The sequence below is a fragment of the Lactuca sativa genome, chromosome 3 (genome assembly GCF_002870075.4).
Source record: "Lactuca sativa cultivar Salinas chromosome 3, Lsat_Salinas_v11, whole genome shotgun sequence".
Taxonomy (NCBI): Eukaryota; Viridiplantae; Streptophyta; class Magnoliopsida; order Asterales; family Asteraceae; genus Lactuca; species Lactuca sativa.
In genome coordinates, this window is record NC_056625.2 from 83,854,143 (window position 1) to 83,879,023 (window position 24,881).

Consider the following 24,881-nt stretch of genomic DNA (forward strand, 5'->3'; position numbering starts at 1 on the left):
GCCGCGTGACTTTCTGCACCTCAAAATTTGAAATTTTTCTAAAAACTTGATTTTTGGCCAAAACGATTCTCGTAAAGTCCCGCACTACTAGAAAAACAGTCTTTTACGACGCTCATTGCGCGTCGTAAAAGGCTCAGACGACGCGCAAATACGCGTCAAGAAAGGCCCTGTCAAAAAGAGAGACGACGCGCTTTTGCGCGTCGTCTATAGACGACGCACATTTACGACGCGCAATTACGACGCGTGTTTACGACACGCAATACGTATCAAGGAAGGCCCTGTCATAAAGGAAGACGACACGCATTCGCGTGTCGTAACCTTACGACGCACGTGTTAATGACACGCAATGCGTATCAAGAAAGCTCCTGTCAAGAAAGGCCATGTCATAAATGAAGATGACACACATTTTTGCGTATCATAATTTTAAATGTTTAAAAAAATATTTTTGCATTTCATAATTTTAAATGTTTTTAAAATTATATATTTTGATAGGTTTACTAATTTTTAAATTAAATAACACATTAAAAGTCTCATAATGTTGATATGCACTAACAATTAACAAACATCATGAATGTTGATATACAATAACAATTAACAAACATCATGAATGTTACTCTGTGCTAGTTTGCTTCTCTCATGGTATTACTACATATGTACAGAGATGTAATTTGTTCTTGTAAATTGTAATGTACTCCCTCATTTAGTGATCATATGCATCAGCTCTCAAATTCTTGTATAAAAAAAAGGTACATTAAACATGAATTTATATACAATTGCATTATCTAGCTTACTATGTGCCAAGAACTCTCCGTGTGTTTGCTTTTACTCGAGTCTGGTTTCCTCCAAAACTTCTAGATACAGTGGCTTGCTTCTTCCTCATTACTGTTGATGTTTTTGAGATGATTTCCTCAAATTTGTAAAGCTGAATTGAGCCCCTTAACCTTCCCCTCTAGCCTCCTGTATTCTATCTTCAGTTCTTTTGGATCTTCTTTTCGAATTTGAAGTTTTTTAAGGAGTTTAGCGTCATTATAGGCACCAACTAACTGTAAGCATAACCGAATTACATTAGATGCTAATTTAATTAATTATGTTGCTAAGGATAAGTGTGGGGCTACTAGAAAGAGTTATTTATATTCAGCTAGAACATAAGTATCTTTATGAATCTTAACTAACATGAGAACAAAAGGCTTATGGATGTTAATACAAAATAGTTTAGGGGCACAACCGTAAGTAAACAATTAAATATTACCTGTGGGTTTGATGTTAGAACAAGGTTGCAAATGCTGCTGTAAACATGCGTGAATTATAAACATCATGTAATAAAACTAATTATATTTTACTCTAAATTCAATCAAACATTACAATTATTCATTTTTTAAAGTCTCAAATCTTTAATAGTTGTATAAATATACTCTTACTTACCAGTGATTGAAGGGATGTTATCAACATTACACTTTGAAGGTTATCAACAGGTTCTTCTTTTGGTAGATTCATACGCTGTGAAGGTGCGTTATTAGACTTTGGTGCAAGAACAGGGGAACTTTCATCTTCAATCTACTCATATCAAAAATTAAAATTAAATGTTTTCCAAATATATTTTAGAGTCAATTACAATTCGGTCCTTGAAATGTAGCTTTTTTGCTATTTTCGTCCCAAAATGTTTTCTCATGCGACAATGGTCCTCATTTGAGATGCTTGCAACGCTATTTATTCCAGTTCCAGTAAAATGAAATTTTTTGGGAACAAAATTGGAAAATTCAGCTATACTCAGGGACCAAAAATGTAATTTCTCTATATGTTATTGTTAATAAATGAAGAAAGATGCTGACATCATCATCATCATCATCTTGTTTTGGTTCTGAATCATTGACACCATTGTTTTTCCCAAGTAGCTTCTTTAACTCCTTCCCAGATTGGCTCAATCCTCCTTCCTGTTCTTCATTCTCTTCCTCATCGTCTTCATCTTGGATATATATTATATATATTATTTAATGTTTTAAAAAACAATATTTTAATTTTATCTGGTTTTTTTTAAAGTGTACCTGTTTGATTTCCGGAGGAGCAGGGATTTCAGGGCTAATAAGTCTTCACGCTCTTCAGGATCATTACTAACTGTTTCATCATCATCTGTGAAAATCTCCTCAAGCTCCTAGTCATCACCGGAAATCACACATATAATAACAAATAAATAAACAACCTATTTTCATTTCTTATGGAAAATTCAAATTCAAGTAGTAAATGGAATGTGTCATTCCATTCCATTATCCAAACAACAAAACAATCACCTTTCTCAATATCATCATCATCAAAATCAAGATCACCACCTTTAGGGCCTTCCTCATCATCATCACCTCCTCTTTTATTATTTCCAAGTCTATTTTTCCTTGCAAACTCGTCATCCTCATCTTCTTCTCCTCTATTTGACACATTCCCTTCATCATCATCTGCATTATTCTTTTTACGCCCTTTTCAACCACCACCACCTTCCTTGTCATCAGGCCTTTCAACTTCACCAAAAGCAGTTGCGGCATTGTTTGCAGCTTTCATCATCCATCTTTCATACCCATCTGCAGTTTTCCTTCTATTTTTTATCTTTTCTTCTGCTTCCTCAAGTGTAAGTTTCTTGTATTGTGCAACTTTGTTGAAGTTGTACCTAAACACCAAATGCAATAATAACAAGTGTTTGTTGTATATCACTAATGGCATTTTTTTTCATCAAGTTCTGTATACACATCATCTGCTTCATTTTTAATCGAATGAAATCTGTAAATGTGAATATATGACCATTTTACCCTTCTGTTTATGCTTAAAATCAGGGTAGTGGAATAGTATAGTTCCTAGTATTTTTTTTTAATCTATATGTGTTTTTTGTATAGTATTTACATTCTTACTTTTATCCTCCATTAAGGGCTCATGTTTCATATGTGATTTGGGTCTTGTTGTTTTTGTTTACCCTTTTGTTTAGAGGCAATGCAGAATAGCAAATGATTGTTTATTTGATAGTTGTTAGAAACACAAAGATTTGAGACTTTAAAACACTACACAGATAAAACCATGATTCTGCTAACAATCACTGGTTTATAGTTGTATAAATATACTCTTACTTACCATAAAGGAAATATCATATTTAAACATGTTGACTCTCTTTTCTGTTAACCAGTAATCAAGAAATGGGCCCACAAGTAGAAGCGATCCAGCATGGATAGGTGTTGTATGTCCCAACAGATTGAAAGAGCTTAATTGTACATCATATCTGTTGCTAGAGAAACCTATGCAAAACGAGACAAAAATCACAATTAATTATTGATAACTTTGAATTAAATCTCATAACATATATAATTATTGAAAAATTTGAGTTTGTTACCTCTTCAAACACTTTCTGAACATAGCTAGGAGCAACAGTTCAGTGTTGGCTATTTGTCCAGAGGCAACCTGCAACAGAATAAGGAATTAATTTTCATTATATATTTATTTATATCAAAAAGACAAACATATGTATGTGAGAGTAAAATTACCATGTTGTCCATGCTGTATCTTGCAGCATAGCCAAGACTAGATTTGCGATGTTGACCAGCCCAGAACACTTCCCCACCTAAAGACAGTTTTTATACAACTATATAAGTCAACAACTCATTGATCCTTATTTTGTTTACATGCTTACATTTTAAAAATGTTTTAGGTTGTTTACTGCTTATCATTTTATGACATTTGTTTTTAGATCGCTGTTTTACTGTTTTGGTTTACGGTTTTTGATGGTGGGGTTTGTGTCGTTTAGTCATTTTGATCTTAGTTGCTTTTAGATGTTTGGGAAAACAAGAAGTATAATCACTAGGGCTAAGCATAGAGGGATGAAAAGGGGATCTATGTTAATATACAAATCCATGCAAGAAAACATATATGTCTGCCTTTAACCACACATACATACATCAACAAATAAGAAAAGAGAATGCATATTGTTATCTTTTAATAAATTTCATCACAAATTTCATTCCTTGTTTGGGTAAAAGGGTTTTAACAAACTTCAATATTTGGTTATGGTTTAGGTACTATATTGGCTCTCTGGTCTTACTTGCAATGATGAAAACTTCATTATCAAGTCAGGTGCTCAGCGAGTTGCATCAACTGAAGGCATTGCTTTAATTGTTCCAGATACATCTCCAAGTAATTCACCCATTTTTTTTATTTGAAACCTTTTTCATATATCTAGTTTTTACTTAAGATCATGGAAATTACTAGCTCTCTATGTTCTGATATAGGAGGCCTAAATATGGAGGGGGAAGCAGACAGTTATGATTTTGTCGTTGGTATGTTGCAGGGAATCAAAGACTTTATATTAATATTATTAGTTATTAGTTAATGTATTCGTGTCTCTTCTTGGTGCAAAAAATAATCACAAACAAAAAGTTTGACTTGAAATGCTTACATTTTTTTCAGGTGCTGGATTTTATCTTAATGCTACTGTAGAAAAATGGAAGAACTGGCAAATGTATGACTACATAGTCAAGGAACTTCCACAACTTCTAAGTGATAACTTCCCTCAGCTTGATACATCAAGGGCATCCATAAGTGGTCACTCTATCGGTGGACATGGAGCACTTACAATCTATTTGAAAAACCTAGACAAATACATGGTATGTTTGATGTTTCAGAATCATATGATATTTATTGGGATCATTTTGTTCATCTATTAATTCTTCTTTTTGCAGTTGGTATCAGCATTTGCACCTATTGTGAATCCCATTAATTGTCCATGGGGTCAAAAGGCATTCACAAACCTACCTTTCTGTAAATCACGAACTTGAGGACCCCTTTGGAACCCCACCATAAATGCAAGTATTCTTAATCTTTGAAGATGCGCCACATCATCAATCAAACGATATATATATATATATATATATATATATATATATATATATATATATATATATATATATATATATATATATATATATAACTTTAATGGAAATAAAGATAAAAAATATGATATGGAGTTGAACCAAGATCTAAGGCGGGAAAGATGGAAAAGATGGTTATAGGAGAGCTTCTTAGCCTTGGCCATTGGCTCCCTTGTAGATAACATAATTAACTAGTCTCTCCACCATTTTCCATGATTTAGTTGCATGCTGCTCATCAAAAAATATTGTCTGCATGACCAAATATATCATCAAAAACAATCAAGACTCATTGTAAAAATTTAGAACAGTTGAATACCTTAAGAGAGAGGATGAGTATAAAAATGTTGAGGACAAAATTGACCACTAATGGAACTGTGGTATAAGAAGTCAACTACAGTTCCAATACACGATTGGCAACACCAGGGTGGAGAAGGTTTTCACCCATCAAACCATCTGACTTTAGTTTCACATAAGAAACTTTTGTCCAATATTGGAGGCCTATAAAGCTCAACACTATACAGCCTGTTGATATTGATAAATACCCCACACCCATAGGATATAATGTAAATTTCATCAGGGCAACAAAAGTTCCAGGATTTCATGAGATAAAAATATACATGATCTCCCTTGCCCACTCAACTGCTCACTATGCAGGATTATCGAGAAGCCCACAAACTATAACTTAGTTTGTACACCTCCCCAAGGTCTGATCTCAATATAAGTGACCTGCATCAGAATATTAAAGAATAGGAAACTCATACATCAAGAAGGAACCATATAATACTTTTAAGTTTTAGCAGACAATATGATTTTCTAACCGATTATCTTCTGATGCTCTTATCACATTACTAGAAGCTATACCAACTCTAATCAAATCAATTGTGGAGAGATTCAGTGATGATACTTGTGATTAATAATATAAATTGAGCAATTCATTTTCTTCTTTGTAATTGATAGATAAATATTCAAGGAAACACCTACCCCTTTTCGATCAGAACATAGAGCACGAGTTGTACAAGCCCCAACCGATTGGCTTTTGTGTCCCGTCAGCCACCAGCACAACGAAAATTCTTCTTTTTTTCCAATTCAAAGCTTGGTCAACTGAAAACTGGTTTGCTCCAACACAGATGGTGGAAAACAGTATGAAAATTCCTCTGCAATGATGATAGGCTAGGGTTTTAGAAAGAAAGAAGAGAGGAAATGTTTAGAGAGAGAGAGAGAGAGAGAGAAATTGAAAATAAGGTATGGATGATTGTGATCTGCAGAGATGACGTACACTTCTCTAAACCATATCAGGGCGAACCCATACCATCTAGAACTGAAAAACAGAGGAAACAATAATCTTTTTCTTCAAGCCCATAATAAGGTTACTGTATTTTGAAAAGACGTTAAGAACAGTACCACAACTCTGATGCATCCTCTCATCGGCATTAAACTCTCTTCTCTCTCTCTTTCTGCTTGTTTTTTTTTTCCCATTTTCAGTTCAGTCTTGTCGCGCACGCACACAGACCATCTGGGAAGTTAGACGACATGAACGATGGTGGAGGTGATAGCCGGCGGTGGCTGGTTTAGGGCTTTTAGAGAATATGAGATATTTTTGTTTAGAGAGAGAAAGTGGAATCGATGAGATTGTAAGCTTCGGTTACTATATACCAAAAAGTCGATGTAAGCTTGAATGAAAGTAGAATCGATAAGAATGTAGAGAGCCCCAAATTGAAACCTTGTCCAGTAGAATCGATTTGAGAGTGAGTGTTGGATTTATTGCTTCCCTTTCCTGGTTCGCTTACCCTTTAGTTACCCTAGTCGATCAATTCAAGCTTTCACGAAAAGAAGGATGGGGCGAAGGTAGGATTGGATCCGATTTCAAAGAGTAACAGTAGATTTCACTGAAAACCCTTTCCCAGTTCGCTTGACCTTTGGTTACCTCAGTCAATCGATTCAACCTTTCAATAAAAACCCTAGGTAGCAACCGAGAGAGACAAGAGGGAAAGGAAGGAGTGTCGATAATCTGGGCAAGAGGGAAAGTAGAAAAAAAATGCAGGGTTTTTAATTTTTCAGGATTTCATTTTCACCCGGATGGAACGCGCGTTCCATTAAAATTTAAAAAGTGACGTCTTTAGATGACACACATTTTATTATAGGTGCCCTCCGTGTTTTTTTTAGACACTAATTTAAGGGCACGCAATAATGCATGACATAAATCCTTAAATTTTTTAAAGAGACGACACTTTTTTAATGTTACTCTCTTTTGGGTAACATAAATCAGTGAGTGTCGTTGTTTGTGCGTCGTAAAAGGGTCTTTTTCTTGTAGTGCCGGTTTCAAAAACACAACAAAAATTTTGGACCAAGGTCTTTGGCGATACGCCTCCAAACTTCACTTTAACACTTTGGGGCATCCAAATGGACGACATCTTGGACATTTGAATCAAAACCTTCATAGAAAGGTTTCAACCGATGTCCATTAACATTGAAAATTTGCCCCGTGTCAACATTTTTTAGTTTCCACACCTCCATTGGGACTCTTTTCTTGTATTTGACTTTCTTTTTACGGGAGAACCATACCGGACTTAGACCTTTGATAATAGAAAGCATGCAACCATATTCTTTATTGTACTTGTTTAATAAGGTGACCAACTCTTCCATCTTTGACATGGTGGTCAAGTTGGTGATCGGTTGGGCGTCTTCATTCTCGACATATGTATCCTTTAAAGGGTCCGACATATTTATCATTCCCAGCTCTTGTGGTTCATCTACCACTGGAGTTACTTTCTCAATGGTAGTGGGTGGCTCAACCTCTCTTTTGTTAACACCGAACACTACATCTTTCTCAATTTCTTCTTCCTCCTTGATAGCCTCTTTCACTTCTACTCCGTCTTCCTCTTCTCCACATAACACTCTTGGGCCATCAAAACTTTTCTCATCTTTCAAAGGAATGGCACATGCGCTATGCCATGGGCTCTCTTCAGATGGTAATTTGTCTTGATATTCCATTATACTTACTGATTGAGCAATTTGTGTTATTTGTTGCTCTAAGCTTTTGAGGCTAGCTTGGGTTGTTTCTTGGAAAATTTGGGTAGATGTGGTAATGCTTTTCACAATCTCCTCTAAGGACATGCTTGGTGTTTCAAGTTGTTGAGGAGGTGGAGGATACGGATGTTGGAATTATGGAGCTGGTTGGTATTGATCACTTGTCGAAGCTTGATATGGGCTATGGTATTGGTTGTATCCCTAAGCTTGGTTGTTGTCCCACCATTGATCATGTTGAGGTTGATCATAATTCCATTGGTTTGACCAGTAGTAGCTTCCCTTCTCTTGCACTTCTTCCCATTCTCCTTGTAAATATGGAAACATGTCGGAATGATGTCCATTTTGGGCACAAAATTCACAAAGAAGAGGCGAGGGTTGCACACTTTGGTCATTTTCAATCATCATAACTAACTGAGCTAGCTCAGAAAGTTTATCTTCAATACAAGGAGTGTTCATTCCCGAACCATAATTTTTTCTTCAATTTAGTTTTAAACTAGAGTACCTGAACAATGAGAATGAGATCTAGGCATAGAGAAACAAATTGATTAAAAATAAACCAATCCCCGACAACGGCGCCAAAAATTTGGTGGTAGTCGAGGCCAACACAAATAATAACCCTAAATATTACACACTAAAATAGTGTATAGTGGTAAAGGGATCGAATCCACGGAGATTGGATCAATTTATAACTCTATGAAAAATCTCTTTGTAAAAATACTTGTAAAATGACAATAAAAATAAAATGGGGGGTTTTGGTGTTTTAAAATACTTGAAACAAACTAGAATTAACTATGATTTAAATAGACAAATGCAACAAAAATAAAAGTTTGATGTAAAATCAATAAGGGAGAGATGGTTGACTTAAAGTTTCCTCACTTTGACTTTTGATTAACATATCATTAGAATCCAATGGTGCAATTCTTTGATTTAAATCCTTAATTTGGCTATACTAATCCAAGGAGCTTGAGATTACCTAGACTTTTCTTAATTGTTGACATGGCTAGAGAAGATCATAACAATTTCCTTAGTCAAAGTCACTACTTCCAAATAGCATGTAATTAGTGAAAGTCAACTAGAATTAAGAACCAAACAGTCACCAAATCGAAGAGGAGTCAAATGCTTTCACCACCATGTTGGAGGAAATCTTTTATGATTGTGTGAAGCAAAAACAACACAAAAATCATTTGTTGCTTGCTAATTTGAGGATCATTTACTTAATCAAGAAATTAGCCAACTAATCACCACAAACACATTTAAACTCATGAATAAAAACATACTAGTAGTGATAATATGATAAAACACAAAACATTTCCATAAAGATTTAAGAACAAGTTCATGGATTCTTCAACATTCAACAAAAGTTCAAAGGATTCAACAAAAAGTCAACCAAGATTAGTTTAGCCAAGCATGACTAAACTCAAAGAAACAAAGTTAGAGGAAATTGTACCAAACATTTTACAATAATCAAGAGGTGAAATCAAGATGTTCTTGAGGTGTTCTTGGTCTTCAAAAGCACTCCAAACTCCAGAGAGAACCAATCAAACTCGGACCTTCAAGATTAGGCTAAAGAGGCACACCCACCTTCCCAATATAGAGCTCTTAGCAAAATCCCGAAATTGCCCTTGTCAGGAATCCACGCGGGCCGCGGGGAATCTTACGCGGGTCGCGGGCTCTGACGGGTATTTTGGGCTTCTTCAATTCTTGGGCCCCCACAGCTAATCCATTGGCCCAGTTCGAGTCCAATCAGCTTCTAGCCCATTTTTCTTCAATATTTCTTCAATTAAAGCCCAATTTGTCTTTCCACATCACTCAAAACTTCCGCAAAGTCCCAAATATTGATCTTGCACACTCAAGAATTCTCCCACGTCTTTCAAATTTAAAGCTCAATTCTTCCAAGCCTTCAAGCAATTGACAAGTCCACTCCATGAATCACCTCCAAAGCCATCAAGCATGATATCCCCATTGCTCTTCAAGTCCAATCGCCTCCCAAGAGTCCCGCTCAGCTAGTCTCTAAGAAAATCTGCAATAATGCTCAAGAAACTAGAAAGTACCCCGAAATGGTCATAAAAATAACAAAAGGGAAAATATGCATGAAAATTAACTAAAATGCGAATGGAATGTACTAAAAAAACTATAAAAATAAGTAAATAAAATGAAGCTATCAGAAGGGTTGGGCCGTTCACATAGTAGTGAACATGCTTTGCCTTCAGGTTAGTGATGGACCTACATATGGGGTGTCTACCTTATGGGTTAGTCATGAACACATGTTTGGGTTGTCTACCTTGCGGGTTAGTGATCGACACAGGGCTAGGTTAGGAATAATTAATATTTGTCTATTATTAAAAGGTAAATAATAACGGTAGACCCTAATGATATTCTAGTGATGAACATGCGATGTATGTGATGTATATGATATGTGTGTTGTATGTGATGTATGTGATGCACGTGATGTATCTGATGATAATATATTGGTGTTTTCCTAACATTGTACTTCAGGTTGACTCACTTAGCATCTGCTGACACATTTTCTTTGCTTGTTGTTTCATTGTATTGGTACATGTGGCATAGTTTGTCAGCTTGGTGACGGGGCTTCTAAGTAGTTGCATTCCAGTTTATGTCTTACTATTGATATCATCTGGACATATCGTTGATGTTTTGGTCAAAAATTACACAAGTATTAATCAACCAATTTGAATGAGAAGCTGTGATGTTCAAATTAGTGTAATGGCGAATGATAAAAGAAAGTGACAAGATGGTTTACAAGGAAATCCCTTGATCCTTACTAGAATCTCTGACATAAAAGATTGGGAGGTGATAATGATCACCTGCCTTGATGATTTGATTGATAAATATGATGATTACAAAGAGTTCTTAGTAAGAATAAGTAAACAATTTTGTAGAGTAAGCTTAGACTAGAGAACAGTGTTGTGTGTGCAGAATACAAGTGTTAATTTATAGTCTAAACTAGCCAACAAGATGTCTGATATTTCCAGGATCCTATTTGACCAGCTTTATGAACGTTCTTGACCAAGTATTCTGGTTCTTTAGCATAGTTGAGATGATTCTTCGTTGATAATGGGTTTTCCCTTGACTATTTCTGCACACGTGTTAGTTATGGACAAAACATGACCGTTATAAATATTAATAAATATAATAACGGTAATTAGTCGGGATCCTGAGATAGCTGAGGATTCTGGATATTTGAGGATCCTAAATACTGTAAGGATCCTAGCCCTAACAATTGCCCCAAGGTATTCCTGAAAATATAGGAGTTAGTTTCGTAAATACTAAAGGAATAACTTAATTTAAAAAGAGGAATTTAAAATTAATCCTTAATGGATAGGTCTTATCTTTATCGAGATAATCGAGAAATGGTCAAATCATCTCTGTTATCTTTTCCTGGCGATAAATGAGGGTTTCCGGTAACTCCTCTTTTTACTCTCCCAAGTCGCTATCATCTCTTTGTGAAGGTAATCCTTTTTCTTTTTATTTGTTCTTCCGTTGTTTCGATTTTCTTCGTCATGACTAAGAAAACTAGTCGCTCTCGAGCTGGCGTTGTTATTCCCTCTGAGAATGATTTTAGTGATCAAACAATCTTAACCTATGACGAGGTTTGCTCTTTCGACAATGAAGACATGGAATCGTTGAAAGCCATCGGGGCTTTTCCTTCTGATGTGGTTTTTCGTCCTTTTGAGGCTATCGTTCAACCTGATTTTGTGTCTCCAACGTGGGTTTGTTTTCCTGAATACCCATTCACTCTATGTTTAACTTATCCTTTTACTGGTATTTTTCGTGATTTCTTTCTGTGTACCCAAATATCCTATATCCAAACTATGCTTGTGGTTTGGAGGATCCTCTTTTGGATCGACCGCCTGAATTAGTCCAACAATATGGACATTGGATTACCTGATTTTGCCTTTGTCTATGATCTTTCTTCTTTTGCTTCTTCTCGTTTCCTGTTAAGAGTTCAGACAAACAAATCCCACCTCATTCTGAAATCTAAACAAAATGATGACGCTTGGAAAGAAAAATATTTCTTCGTGAGACGTGGCTCGATTCCCGAGGGGGATTCTCTGCCAAAAACATGGATTAAAAAGGGTAGGAAATAAATTTACATATCGAGGATCTTGAAATTTACTTCCCTTATGTTGTTTGTTTTGATGCAGCGTTCAGATTTGAAGAGTGTAACATCCATGAAAATTAACAAAAAATTTAGAACTTTTCAAACAATTCAAAACCATTAATTATTACAAAGTGTTTTAAAAATAGTTTCATATCAGTGTATCCTAGAAATCAAAAACACAAGACATGAGGAAGTCTATGGTCACGCCTTCGCCTTCCCTCAATCATCAGAAGTACCTGAAACAAAACTCATAAGTGTATGCTCGAAGGCTTAGTGAGTTACCCCCAAAATACCAACACCATACCAACCAGATCAATATCATATCAAATACTATGCAAACTCATAAATGTATCCGGACTGCTCGCTGGGCCTTCGTTCTGACTGGTCCGCCTCACAAGGCCTTCAGTCTATCTAAACCGCCCTAGATCCGTTGGCCTTCAGCTCAAATCAGGACAGCCTCAACCCAACCATACACACATATGTCGACATACGCATAACACTTAAACAATCAACAAACAGGCACATATTATACAGATCACTAAGAATAGGATCATCCTATCAACCAAGATACTGATCTAAAAGATCATAATAGCATAACAACATCATATAACTAGGATAATAATCCAAAGGGTCGGACTTGGTGCCTTAGACCCTGTTGATATAGTGAGGAGTGCTCACTGTCGAACTGAACTACAAAAGATCAACTCCCAAATCACACTTGCGAACTCAACCGCCTACAACCAATACCATCAAGATCCAAATTACCAAAATACCCTCAAAAGTCAAACTTGGTCACCCCTTGGTCAATCAAAGTTATCGGTCAAGGTCAACAGTCCATGTTGACCCAACTCGTCGAGTGCAGCTTATAGACTCATCGAGTTCCTTCAGAACTCAGAAAGTCGCAAAAACCCGAGCCAACTCTCCGAGTTGGCTATCCAACTCGTCGAGTCCATGCAACCTCTATAGGGTCGGGAAAAATCCTAACCACTCATCGAGTTACCTCATTAACTCGTCGAGTTCATGCAGAATCCAAAAAATGGGAAAGCCCACCTCAACTCGTCGAGTTGGCTATCCAACTCGTCGAGTTCATGCAATCCGTTTCTCATCCAAACGCTTTTAAGCTGAACTAAGGCTCCAAACTCTAGATATAGCTTCCTAGAGCATAGTTACCACGTAAAGTTGCAAACTTTACGTGCATGAAAAGCCTTAAATGCTAAAACCAAGCTAAGGAAGAGGTTTAGGTTATGTAGAAGGGTTAAAGCTTGCCAAAGTCAAGAACTTTATGCTCAAGGGGGTCAAGAGAAGTCCAGATATGAAGTTACAACTTCAAATCGTGCTCAAAATCATAAATGCTTCAAGGATAAGCTTGAAATGGCCTTAAACTCATGGATGAATAGATCTAGGTAGAAAATGGTCAAGGTAACGACTTGTTACCTTCAAAATGATGCCAAGATAAAGTAGATGCAGGATTTACAAGCTTCTCCTTGATCCAATCTCGTGAGTCTTCAAATTTCTTTCACTAAAAACACCTTCCAAGTCTTTATACACACAAAATGAGGAGTAATACATGATTAGGGTTTTCTAAGGTCAAAGGGGACGATAAGAGAGGCAGGGGATGGCTAATGAGCCTTTAAATAGGGTGCAAACCCCAGTAAATTAGGGTTTCATATTCCAATTCCAACTCATCGGGTTTTTCCAAACAACTCATCGAGTAGAGAGGTTCCTACTCGTCGAGTTGAGGCCATAAACTCGACAAGTTCCAAGTCAAATTGTCCTTTTTAGATAAAATTCTTATACCTGGGAGTCAGGATGTTACAAGGAGATTATTCATATCGCTGGTGCTCTGAGGAAAAGATTTCTAAATTTCTCACACTTCCTGTAGTTGAGAGGTCGTTCAAGCTTGAATATTCCAGTCTTCAAGAGGGTTCTGCCACTACTGCTTTTATGGCCATTGGTAATATTATTTTTCTTGGATATATTTTTTTAGAGGAACCTTACTTAACAGAGATCTTTGGCAGGTTCTAAGACTACTTAGTCCAAAGCTTGTTTTGGTTTTGCAGATCTTGAGGATGATATGACTAGCAGTTCACTCAAGGCTAAACAGGAAAACGTATCATTTTTCCTCCTCCCAAAAGATCTCACATTAACCTTATTGTTAAGTCATCAGGATCCCGTAAGCGGAAAACTTCTATGGCTACAGATTTCAACCTAGAGAACCTTGGCATCAAGGATGCCCTCTGAAAGTTGTTCTCACTTTCCCAGGCGGTATGTATCCTATGTACAAGCATCACTTACATTGATTATTCTTTCCACTGATTTCTGCGTTTCTTTCAGGTCTCTGCTCATGTTTCTCAATCCGTCAATGATCTTAGGACTTGTGTTGAGAAATCCGAGTTCGTTCTAAAAGAGCAAGAGAAAATGTGGAGGGCTACTAATGAGGATCTTCTCCGGAGGGTGGAACTATTGCGCAAATAGAAATATGAAAAGAAGGAAGAGCATCTCGCGGATCTCGAGGAGGTGATTGTTGATGCAAAGACGAAGTGTTGCGATAGTTATCCTAGAGGCTAAGATTAAGCTGGCAGAGGATCTATAAAATGCAAGTTCCTGGGACGTGGATGGATGACGCGAGGCGTTGGCCAAACTGATTGATAAGCCTGCTGTTGCCAATCAGGATTCTATGTTGTTGTTGACTAGAGCATGGGAGAAGAAGGACACGGCGATGATGACGATACTAAGGTCTAGGCCTGCAAAAAATTGGTTTAAACAGTTTTTTTTTTGTAAGTGATGTAAGACAATTAACCTTTTGGTTGGGTTGATATGCAACCCTTTTTGCATGCAATGGTTGTGTTTTCTTTTCATACATCTCTCTTGATTTCTGCATGACTGTTAGGATATTAGGATCTTTAAATAATCAGGATCCCGGAAAACTTGGTTCCTACAAACGACTCCAAGATAAATTAATCATTTGAATTTTGATAATCAAACGATTTTTGCTTTGGGTCCTAGAAAGTTCAAGATCCTTAAACCTTTTAGAGTTTATCGAAAATAAGGATGGATGGAACCTGATTGCCTTAAAGTTTTTCCACAAGTCTTTCAATCTTGAAATTTACTGAGGACAAATTTCAACTTAAGAGAGGACTTTGGTTCACTGTTGATAATAAGGCTCCTTATTATCGACGAGGATCATAAAGAGGGTGATTCTTAATGATGAGGATTCATAAGGACGACGATCCTTGATAATGAGGATCCTTGCTGTGGGGATCCTTAAATACGAGGATCTTAGATCATGTCGGGGAAATCCCTCCTTAGGATAACCTGTTTACCTTACATATTTTGAGAAAATTCGTCTATAACACCTTAGATTCAGTAGATAACACGTTAAGGTTATATACTGGGGGAGATCCTAACTTCTGAGTCAAAATCCACAAGTGGATATGTGTTCACTATTGGTGGAGCTGCTATTCCTTGAAATCATCTAAGAAAACTGTAAATACTCATTCTACAATGGAAGCAGAGTTTGTTTCTTTAGACAAAACTACTGAAGAAGTTGAATGGCTTAAAAGCTTCCTAGAAGGTATTCCTATGTGGCCTCAACCCGTTACTGCCATTGGCATACATTGGGACAGCATGGCAGCTCTCACTAGAGCACAAAGTTAGATATTCAATGGAAAGTCAAGATCCATCAGGCGTAACCACATTACAATAAGAGACTTGCAGAAGAATGGAATCGTTTCCAGTATTTACATATAGTCAAAGGAAAATATAGCTAATCCCTAGACAAAAGGCCTTAGTAGAGAGCAAGTTTTCTTCACATCAAGGGGAATAGAATTAAAGCCAACACAATGAGTCACCACTTGGCGAAAACCTAACCTAGCAACATTGGTGATCCTATGGTATAGGTTCAATAGGACTCAAAGAAGAACTAACACAAATGTATGCTCAATCCTATGATATTCATTTTATGTTTTTCGTTGATGATATAGGGATGAATTCTTTATTCTTAATAATGTTGATAGCTTTTATTTTGGAATAGTACAGATTATTCCAGATTAGCATTACTTATGTGAGATGGATGTGAGATCACATCTTTGGGAGCTGATATAGCTAAGCTCTCTAAACGTATCATGAAGAACAGATTGTTCACGACAGAAATGAACACAATGGTAAGAAATGAACGATGCTTATATATGATATGTGTGATACCTCTTGTTTTGATTCTACTACATAAAGTGGTTAGTTTAAGAATCTAGTTCACTACGCACAAAGTAGATCCAAGTAGTACTCACAATGAAAGGTTCAAGTTTTACAACACCTATTCAGATGCATGTCATATCTTACATCCCTTATTTGAATATCAATGTTCACTTATATTCGATTCAAATGTGGGGTATTGTCACACCGCAAAACCGGAACGGCGGAAACGATCTGGGGTGGAGGACGTCATGTCAAGTATCACAACATATGTAGTATAGTAATCAAAGTACAATAATATTGCATTAAGAGTAATAATATACATAGGTTACATTTAACAATAATATCAAAGTAAATATAGAGGATAACATAAAGTGTAGCTCGGTATAAGGATGTCTTCGCAAAAGCTCCCGGAGTGTACCTGTCTATCGATGACCTGAGAATACAAGTTATTTTGAAAGCGAGTATCAACATTTTTAAATGCTGGTGAGTTCATAAGTATTTAATGACATTGGTGTAAATACATGTTTTTATTCAAAATAAACTCATGAAAGATGGTGGTTTAGAATCTACAGAGTGTCAGAATTCTTTCCAGAAAATCCTACATTTTCTAATTAAAAGCAGTCTTCTACCAAGACCCAATCGTTCTACGTTTAAACCAAGGAGTATCTCAATCAAAAGCAGTCTTCTACCAAGACCCGACGGTTTTATGTTTTAAGGAGTAATTTCCCCAAAATACTATCATTATGAAAGTATAGTTTTTGGTTAAAAGGAATGGTGAGAAATCCACAAGTAAAAATATTAGGTGAAAATAATATTATACTTCAGTAGTAAATACTGCTAGCTAAAGTAAATGAAACATAGACTCCAGGAGGGTATCGAATGAATATACGCCTGGATCAGTCTAAAAGTGGATAAAACATAGACTCCAAGAGGGTATCGAATGAACAATACGCCTGGCTCAGTCTAAAGGTGAATAAAACATAGACTCTAGGAGGGTATCGAATGATCAATACGCTTGGCTCAGTCTAAAGGGGAATAAAAGATTTTTATGTGAACTCGTGTGTAACCATGCTGATTGACGATCGAATCCTAGATGACCCTCCAAGTCACGGGTAGAGTTAGTAACATTATGTCACCCATGGGCCTTACCGGCTCAGACTTTAGCTAGCAGTCAGGATGCGGGAGTGTCCGTCCCGTATAGATCTATACATATGATGTCCGCTCTCCCTCCAGGAGACTCTGGTTACACAGTGATGGCGCTATGAAGCATCGTATTGGGAAATAGTGTGTCACGTTCTATTTAAAGTATTATAATAATAGTATAGACTCATGAATGAACTGACTCCTGAGTAATTCTTCGTACTAGAGAGAGAGAGAGAGATACCGAGAGAGTGAGGGTGAGAAAGAGAGTGAGAGAGTGAGAGAGAGAGTGTGTGTGTGTGTGTGAGAGAGTAAATAGAATCTCCTAACTATTCCTATAATAGTTATTGGTGTTCTAGACATATGAATAATGGAAGGATGCATTTGCTACCCAATGGAGATGAGCTGGCTGAGAGAACTTTTATGACTACATATGTATACATGATATATAACCAATATTTAGATGGCCTTCGGATGGATAACCGATACTCTAAACCACATCCAAACAAGGAAAAAGAATTTAAGCAAAGTTAGTCTTCCTAAGTCCTTCAAACATTGCTTATACAACTACACATATAAAGGCATGCACTTTACAATATACAAGCATAAAAGAACTTTTGGTAAAACCTTTGGAAAATTTATCAATAAGAATTTATGACTTGATGTCATTTTATAAAACAAGCTTTGAAAACCTTTGGAAAATCTTTAATAATCTAAAAGAGATATTCGTGCCTTAAACGAGATTTGAAAACGAGAGTCAAAAACCTTTAGCTGAATAAAGCAGCTTAACAAGCAAAAACCTATTTTGCTATATAGTTATTAATCACATGTGATTGATATAATAACTCTACAGTTTAACTTGTATTTCCCCCCCCCCCCCCCCATAAAATCATTTTTAAAAACATTTAAAAGGTTGATTCAGGGGTATGAACTCACCTGACGTGGGTGATCCGGATGAACGGACGGTATAGGACGCTAAGTGTCAAGTGAGGACTTCACCACACACGCAAATCCTATTTAACATGTAATGATACATTTAAGTATCAAATTAGTCATTTAATAACTAATCAAGCAAGTAAGGATGTCCTAATACGTGAAAACACTTTGCTGCAAGTGTTAGGAGTAACAAGGGTTGCATATGAAGAGTGTATGGACTCACATTGGAGTTTACTCTTCAAATGATGGCCCTTAGGGGTGTTTACGGTTTTTGGACCATAAACCCCATGATTTTACGACCGTAAGCTCATGGTAGTGGTCCCATGGGGTATTTAAACGTCTTATCTCACTCAAGGAATTATGCTAGACTCGAATCAAAGGCTATGGAAGTGACTAGGGCTCAAAATGAACACTTTATGAAGTTTACGGTCCTTGGACCACTCCCTTGGGTGTTTACGGTCGTAACCACATGGGTTTATGGCCGTAAACTCATGTTTGTCCATTTCTCTTGCTTTTTGGTGGTTCTAACTCATGCATGCAAGGTTCTAGTCACTTATACGAGCATAGGAAGGTGTTAAGGGCACTTAAACACCCTTTGGAGGTGTTTACGGTTTTAGGAGGCCTCCCCAAACCGTAAACTCATATGAACATGGGGAAATGATGATTTTCGAGTGTAAACATGTTCATACTAAGCACACAAGAAGCTAGGGCAAGTGTACTTACGTTATAGGAGCTTGGATGATCGTTTTTGGCCAAGAACACTAGTGTGTGCTCTTGGTGTTCTTGAAGAACACTTGAAGATCTAAGAAAAAATCAAAAATCCATTGATGAAGTGATGTAAAAACACTAGATTAAGTGTTATATGAACGAATCTAGGCAAGAAACACTTACGTTTTGGCGGATTTGACGGAAAAGAAATATGATACATGAGAGGATTTCTTGAGTGTTCTTGAGGTGGAAGTTGGAAAAATGAGAGAAAATGACTAAGTGTCATATTTATACTCTCGGGGGTTTGCAGTCGTAAACTCCGAGTTTTCTCCCGTAAATCCAAATTTTTGGAGTTTTGCGACTTACATTAAACACGACAACTCTAAATTTATACTTCCTTATTTTTGGTTCACTTGACGAATATTATTTAAAATATTCCAACGGGATTAAATCCGACCAAAAATGTTTTAAAATAAATTGGCTAATTTTTGGATTGCTTAATTGCGGAGTTTATACAAATAAAAATTTCGGGTTGTCACATGTATTCATCAAGTTTGTATAGAAAATGTGGGGTATTGTTGGAACTTTATTCTAAATCGTAGAATGTGGGACTTGTGCCACATAGGAAGAAGAGAAAACCTTATCCCTATATATAAGACTTTTCCCACCTATTTAATCAAATGGATGAAGTAATGAATTAAGTATCTTGGGTTTGGATTGTGGTGTTGAACTAGTCACATTAGGCTACTAGTAGGCTTGGATTTATTAAATGTTAATGGTCAAATATAGGGACTGGGGCCTTGGGGCTCTTGGGCACTTCTTGTATAAATAATATTTTTTTAAATCTAAAATTAATTTTAATTTATTTAGTAAAAAACAAATTCTGTTAAATATAGGATTAAATACAGACAGTTTTGAGTAGTTACTGGTTGGTGGTTTACAACCACAATTGGAAGGCTATAAATACATGGAATCAGACATAATTTGAGGACTAATCAAAACCATACACTTACTCTCAAAAATCGTTCTTCATATCAAAGGGATCATGGTGAATTTTGACATATTCAAGATCTGTTCTTGAATTGTTTGTTGTATCCTCAAGACAGACCCATACTAATGAATTAAGTATCTTGGGTTTGGATTGCGGTGTTGAACTAGTCACATTAGGCTACTAGTAGGCTTGGATTTATTAAATATTAATGGTCAACGATATAGACTTGGGCCTTGGGGCTCTTGGGCACTTCTTGAATAAATAATATTTTTTTAAATATAAAATTAATTTTAATTTATTTAGTAAAAAACAAATTCTATTAAATATAGGATTAACTACAGACAGTTTTGAGTAGTTATTGGTTGGTGGTTTACAACCATAATTGGAAGGCTATAAATACATGGAATCAGACAGAATTTGAGGACTAATCAAAACCATACATTCTCTCGAAAATCGTTCCTCATATCAAAGGATCATAGAGAATTTTGACATATTCAAGATCTATTCTTGAATTGTTTGTTGTATCCTCAAGACAGACCCATACCAGAGCAATTTCTATCTTAGGACACTACAATTGCAAGCCTTTGAGTTTCAATTTTCTGTTGTAAACATCAACATTCAAGTATGTATTCTAATTTGTGAATCTTTGATATATATATATATATATATATATATATATATATATATATATATATATATATATACACACACACACATAAATTCGATTTAACTATGTTTCTGTTTGTCCAATTTCATATTTGATTACTTTTGGCTTAACAAGTACATACCACTATGACATCCATAATGATCCATAGGACGAACATAGAGAGTTTGAAGTGGTCAACAAACAATTGATGAGTACTTAGTCCACCATTATATTCCTAGAAATTAGCAACACATGCATTTTCTTTCTTTATAATAAAAAATATTTGTTATGTCTATAAATGATTTGTTATAAGAATTTCCATTACTTCCATGGTAATTTTCAGAAAATTCTCAATATTTTGGTTATTTGATAAAAGTAGGGTAATTTTCAAAAAAAAAAAAAAAAAAAAAACTCAATATTGTGACCAAACTAAAGAAAAAGGACATGATATAGGTTAAATCTATGTAACCGGACAAAAATGGTTTTTTCGAAGTTTTAATGGATATTCTGCGTTTTTCTGTAAACAAAATTTAGTTTGCTACTTTTTCATAAATTGAATTAAAAAGTTAATACTTTACTAGAGTTTTCTTTAGTTTTTTTTTTTTTTTTTTTGTATTTTAAATATATTAATGTATTCTTTTTATGTATTTATATGAATTTTTAAATATATATATTTTTTTTGTATTTTGGTATATTTTTCATGTATTTATGATGTTTTTATATAGTTTTTTTTGTATATTTTTTGTGTATTTTAAATGTATTAATATATTTTTTACATATTTTTTGGTATTTTTAAGTATTTTATGTATTTTGGTATATTTGTTTTGATTTATTTATGTATTTTTACTTCAACTTTTTTTGTAAGCTAACTATTAGACTTTATAAAGAAGGAAAAAAAGAAGCACCGGAGTACTTCAAAACAAACATTTTTCAATGATTATCCTTACCAAACCACATAATTTTTGTAGGTAAATTCTTACTTGTTTACTTGAATTCAGTTTTAGAAGCACAAAATTTACGAATATCTTTGTTGTTAACAAAGATATTCGTAAATTTTGTTTATCTAAAAACTGAATTCAAAATAAATAGAAGAATTTATCTGCAAAAATGACTTTGATTGCTAATGATTGAGAAATATTTGTTTTAAAGTAGTCTGATGCTTATTTTTTTACAAGGTCTAATAGTTTGCTCACAATGAAACATTTGTTAGTGTATATTGTATACGTGTGTATATTAGCCCAATATAAGTTTTATTGTAATCGGCCCAACAACCCTGTATATACTCTATATATTACCTTGTATTGTATGTTTTCGGTATGGAATGAGAATCAGATTGATTGCCATCCAATAATATGGTATCAGAGATTTTCTGCTAAAATTTCTGCTTTCTTATTCTCTCCTTCCACAAGCCATGGCCATCCCCTTCAACCCTAAATCTTGCTTCTCCTTCTGTTGTCAACATCATGCCTGAACCTACATCACCAATACACAAAGTTTTTTGTGTCAACAACATCAAGTCTCACATTCCTCTTAACCTTTATCTTGAAAGACTAAATTATGATGTGTGGCGTGAACTATTCACAACTCACTGTGAAGCATATGATGCTCTCGACCACATTGATGAAATGTATGATGATCCCAATCCAAAGCCCACTGATCCCAACCAGAAGAAAGTTGATTCGGCTGTTAAATGATGGATTTACTCAACCTTTTCACAGAATACTCTTAATATGATTCTGAAATGAGCCACCTATGCTAGACAATTTTGGCTCACCATCGAACGTCTCTTCCGCGACAATAACGATTCAAGAGAAATCCAACTTGACACCGAGCTTCGTAACCTCCCCAAGAAAAGGTTCCTGATAAAAATCTTGTTATTTATGCTATTAATGGGTTGTCTTCCCGCTTTGATAATGTCACTGGCATCATCTGCCATCGTATCCCATTTCCATCCTTTGAAGATACACACTCTATTTTGCTTTCTAAAGAACAGAGGATTCTCCTCCACCGACCCCCTCAATCATCGGCTCATATTGACAACTCCTCTTCACCATCGCTGCTACACACTACCACCGACAATAGCCGCCGTTAGGACCGCCACCAAGATCACCAGACCTCCCAAAATAGACGACGCCAGCAAGGGTCTAACCACAATTGACCATTGCCACCACCACAGCAGTATGGTTGGGTATACATACCGCCACCAGGTTCTTCTCAGCCCCCTTGGACTCATTAGAATTTCCCTATCAATGCTCCCTGCTGGGCTGCCAACTCTCGACAGTAGACGCCAGGCCTTCTTGGCCCACTTCCTTCACGGACTCACTTACCTATTGCATAAGCCCATCTTGCTGCAACTTCCCCTGCACCATCCCAACACACAAATGCTACAGTAACTCCATCGTGGGCCTAGTTTAGGACCGAACAATAGCCCACAGCTCTTCCATAATTATTTAGCCCCATGTCACTTCAAGAGCCGGGCGAATGGGTTATGGACACGGGTGCAATGGACCACGTTCATGCAAACCAAGGTATACTCCAATCCTTTCTTGATAAGAATACTTATCAGAATATCCTTGCTGATGACGGGACCAAAATACCTGTAGTTGCGACCGAACATACCTTATTTCCTATACAAAATAACTATTGTGCCCTTCATCTAAACAATGTCCTCATCACACCTTCAATCATCAAAAATCTAATTTTTGTACGTAAATTCACTCGTCAAAATAAATGATCCATTGAATTTGATGACTTTGGTTTTACTGTCAAGGATTACAGGACTCGTCTACCCCTAATCTGATGTGACAGTGATGACCCGCTCTACCCAGTTCTCCCTCAAACTCCTTAAGCTCTCTTTACCACAAGCTCTTTAGTTTGGCACCACTTTACCTGACCCTACTCCCTCCCCTCCCCCTTGGAACCTCCTCACTCCTCTCTCTCTACTTCTCAAACTGAGCACCCGCCATCTTATACTAAATCCTCAAATCATAACAACAATATCCCTCGTACACGTACACTTACCATGACCACTCGACCCGTAATGGTATCGTCAAACCCATTCAAAAGTTAAATCTCCATACCTCTTCTCTCTCTCCTGTCCCCTTGTAACATCTACATGCTATTAAGGACCCTAACTGGCGTCAGGCTATGCTTGATAAGTACAATGCCCTTATCTCGAACAGGACTTGGATCCTTATCCCTAGACCCAAGGGGTTAATATTGTAAGGTCTATGTGGCTTTTTCGCCACAAATTTAATGCAGATGGCTCTCTCTCTCATGCTACAAAGCAAGACTTGTAGCAAATGGTCGCAGTTAACAACAAGGCATCGAATAGCAATGAGACTTTCAGCTGTTGTCAAATAGGCCATCATACACATAGTTTTCAGCATTGCTGTCTCCTGACCGATTCATCAGCTTGACGTAAAGAATGCATTTCTTCATGGACACTTACAGGAAACCGTATATATGTTTCAACCTCCGGGATTCAAAGATACTCAGTTTCCGGATCACATATGTCGTCTTTAGAGATCTGTTTATGGTCTCAAGCAAGATCCTAGTGCATGGTACAACCATTTTGCCCATCACGCCACATCCATTGGTTTTCACCACAGTCGGACCCGTTATTATTCATTCTTCACTCAGCTGGTGCAACCGCATATTTATTACTTTATGTTGACGACATCATACTGACATCTTCTTCTACATCTCTCTTACAGTAAATTATTGCCAAACTTAGCAGTGAGTTTTTCATGACCGATCTTGGATCACTTAACTATTCTTTACGTATCTCTATTGTCCGATCTTCCACAGGTCTTTTCCTCTCTCAACAGAAGTATGCCTGTGAGATTTTAGATCAAGCCAACATGAGAAATTGTAACCCATGTCGGACTCCGGCTAAACCACTCCACAAACTAGATGCATCCGGCACACCAGTAACTGACCCCACTTTAATTCGCAGTCTAGTAGGTGCCCTTCAGTATGTCACTTTCACCAAACATTGCTTTCGCAATTCAACAAATTTGCTTATACATGCATGATCCGCGCGAGCCCCATCTTAACGCTCTCAAACAGATTCTTCGCTATGTGCGGGGAACACTTGACTATGGGCTCCAACTATACGTCTCCACCACTTCATCTCTTGTTGCATACTCTGACGCGGACTGGGGGGATGTCCTGCAACCAGACGCTCCATTGCAGGATACTGTGTACTTCTTGGAGACA

The 24,881-nt window shown here is 36.5% G+C and overlaps 1 protein-coding gene and 1 pseudogene across 1 annotated transcript; one reads left to right on the forward strand and one right to left on the reverse strand.

The window, feature by feature from the left end:
• Positions 1-555: 555 nt before the first annotated feature.
• On the reverse strand, positions 556-4,555 carry LOC111920341 (transcription initiation factor IIF subunit alpha-like; annotated as a pseudogene).
• On the forward strand, positions 3,947-4,737 carry LOC111920308 (S-formylglutathione hydrolase-like). The gene is made up of 4 exons (XM_052769744.1): positions 3,947-3,955; positions 4,044-4,161; positions 4,257-4,304; positions 4,435-4,737. Exons 1-4 carry the CDS (start codon positions 3,947-3,949, stop codon positions 4,689-4,691), a joined length of 432 nt encoding a protein of 143 aa, XP_052625704.1. The 3' UTR covers positions 4,692-4,737.
• The last annotated feature ends 20,144 nt before the right edge of the window (positions 4,738-24,881 follow it).

Excerpts from the sequence above, each read along its gene's own strand:
- LOC111920308 (XM_052769744.1), top strand. Across the intron at positions 4,162-4,256 it reads TGTTCCAGATACATCTCCAA|GAGGCCTAAATATGGAGGGG; the intron begins GTAATTCACCCA and ends GTTCTGATATAG. Across the intron at positions 4,305-4,434 it reads CAGTTATGATTTTGTCGTTG|GTGCTGGATTTTATCTTAAT; the intron begins GTATGTTGCAGG and ends CATTTTTTTCAG.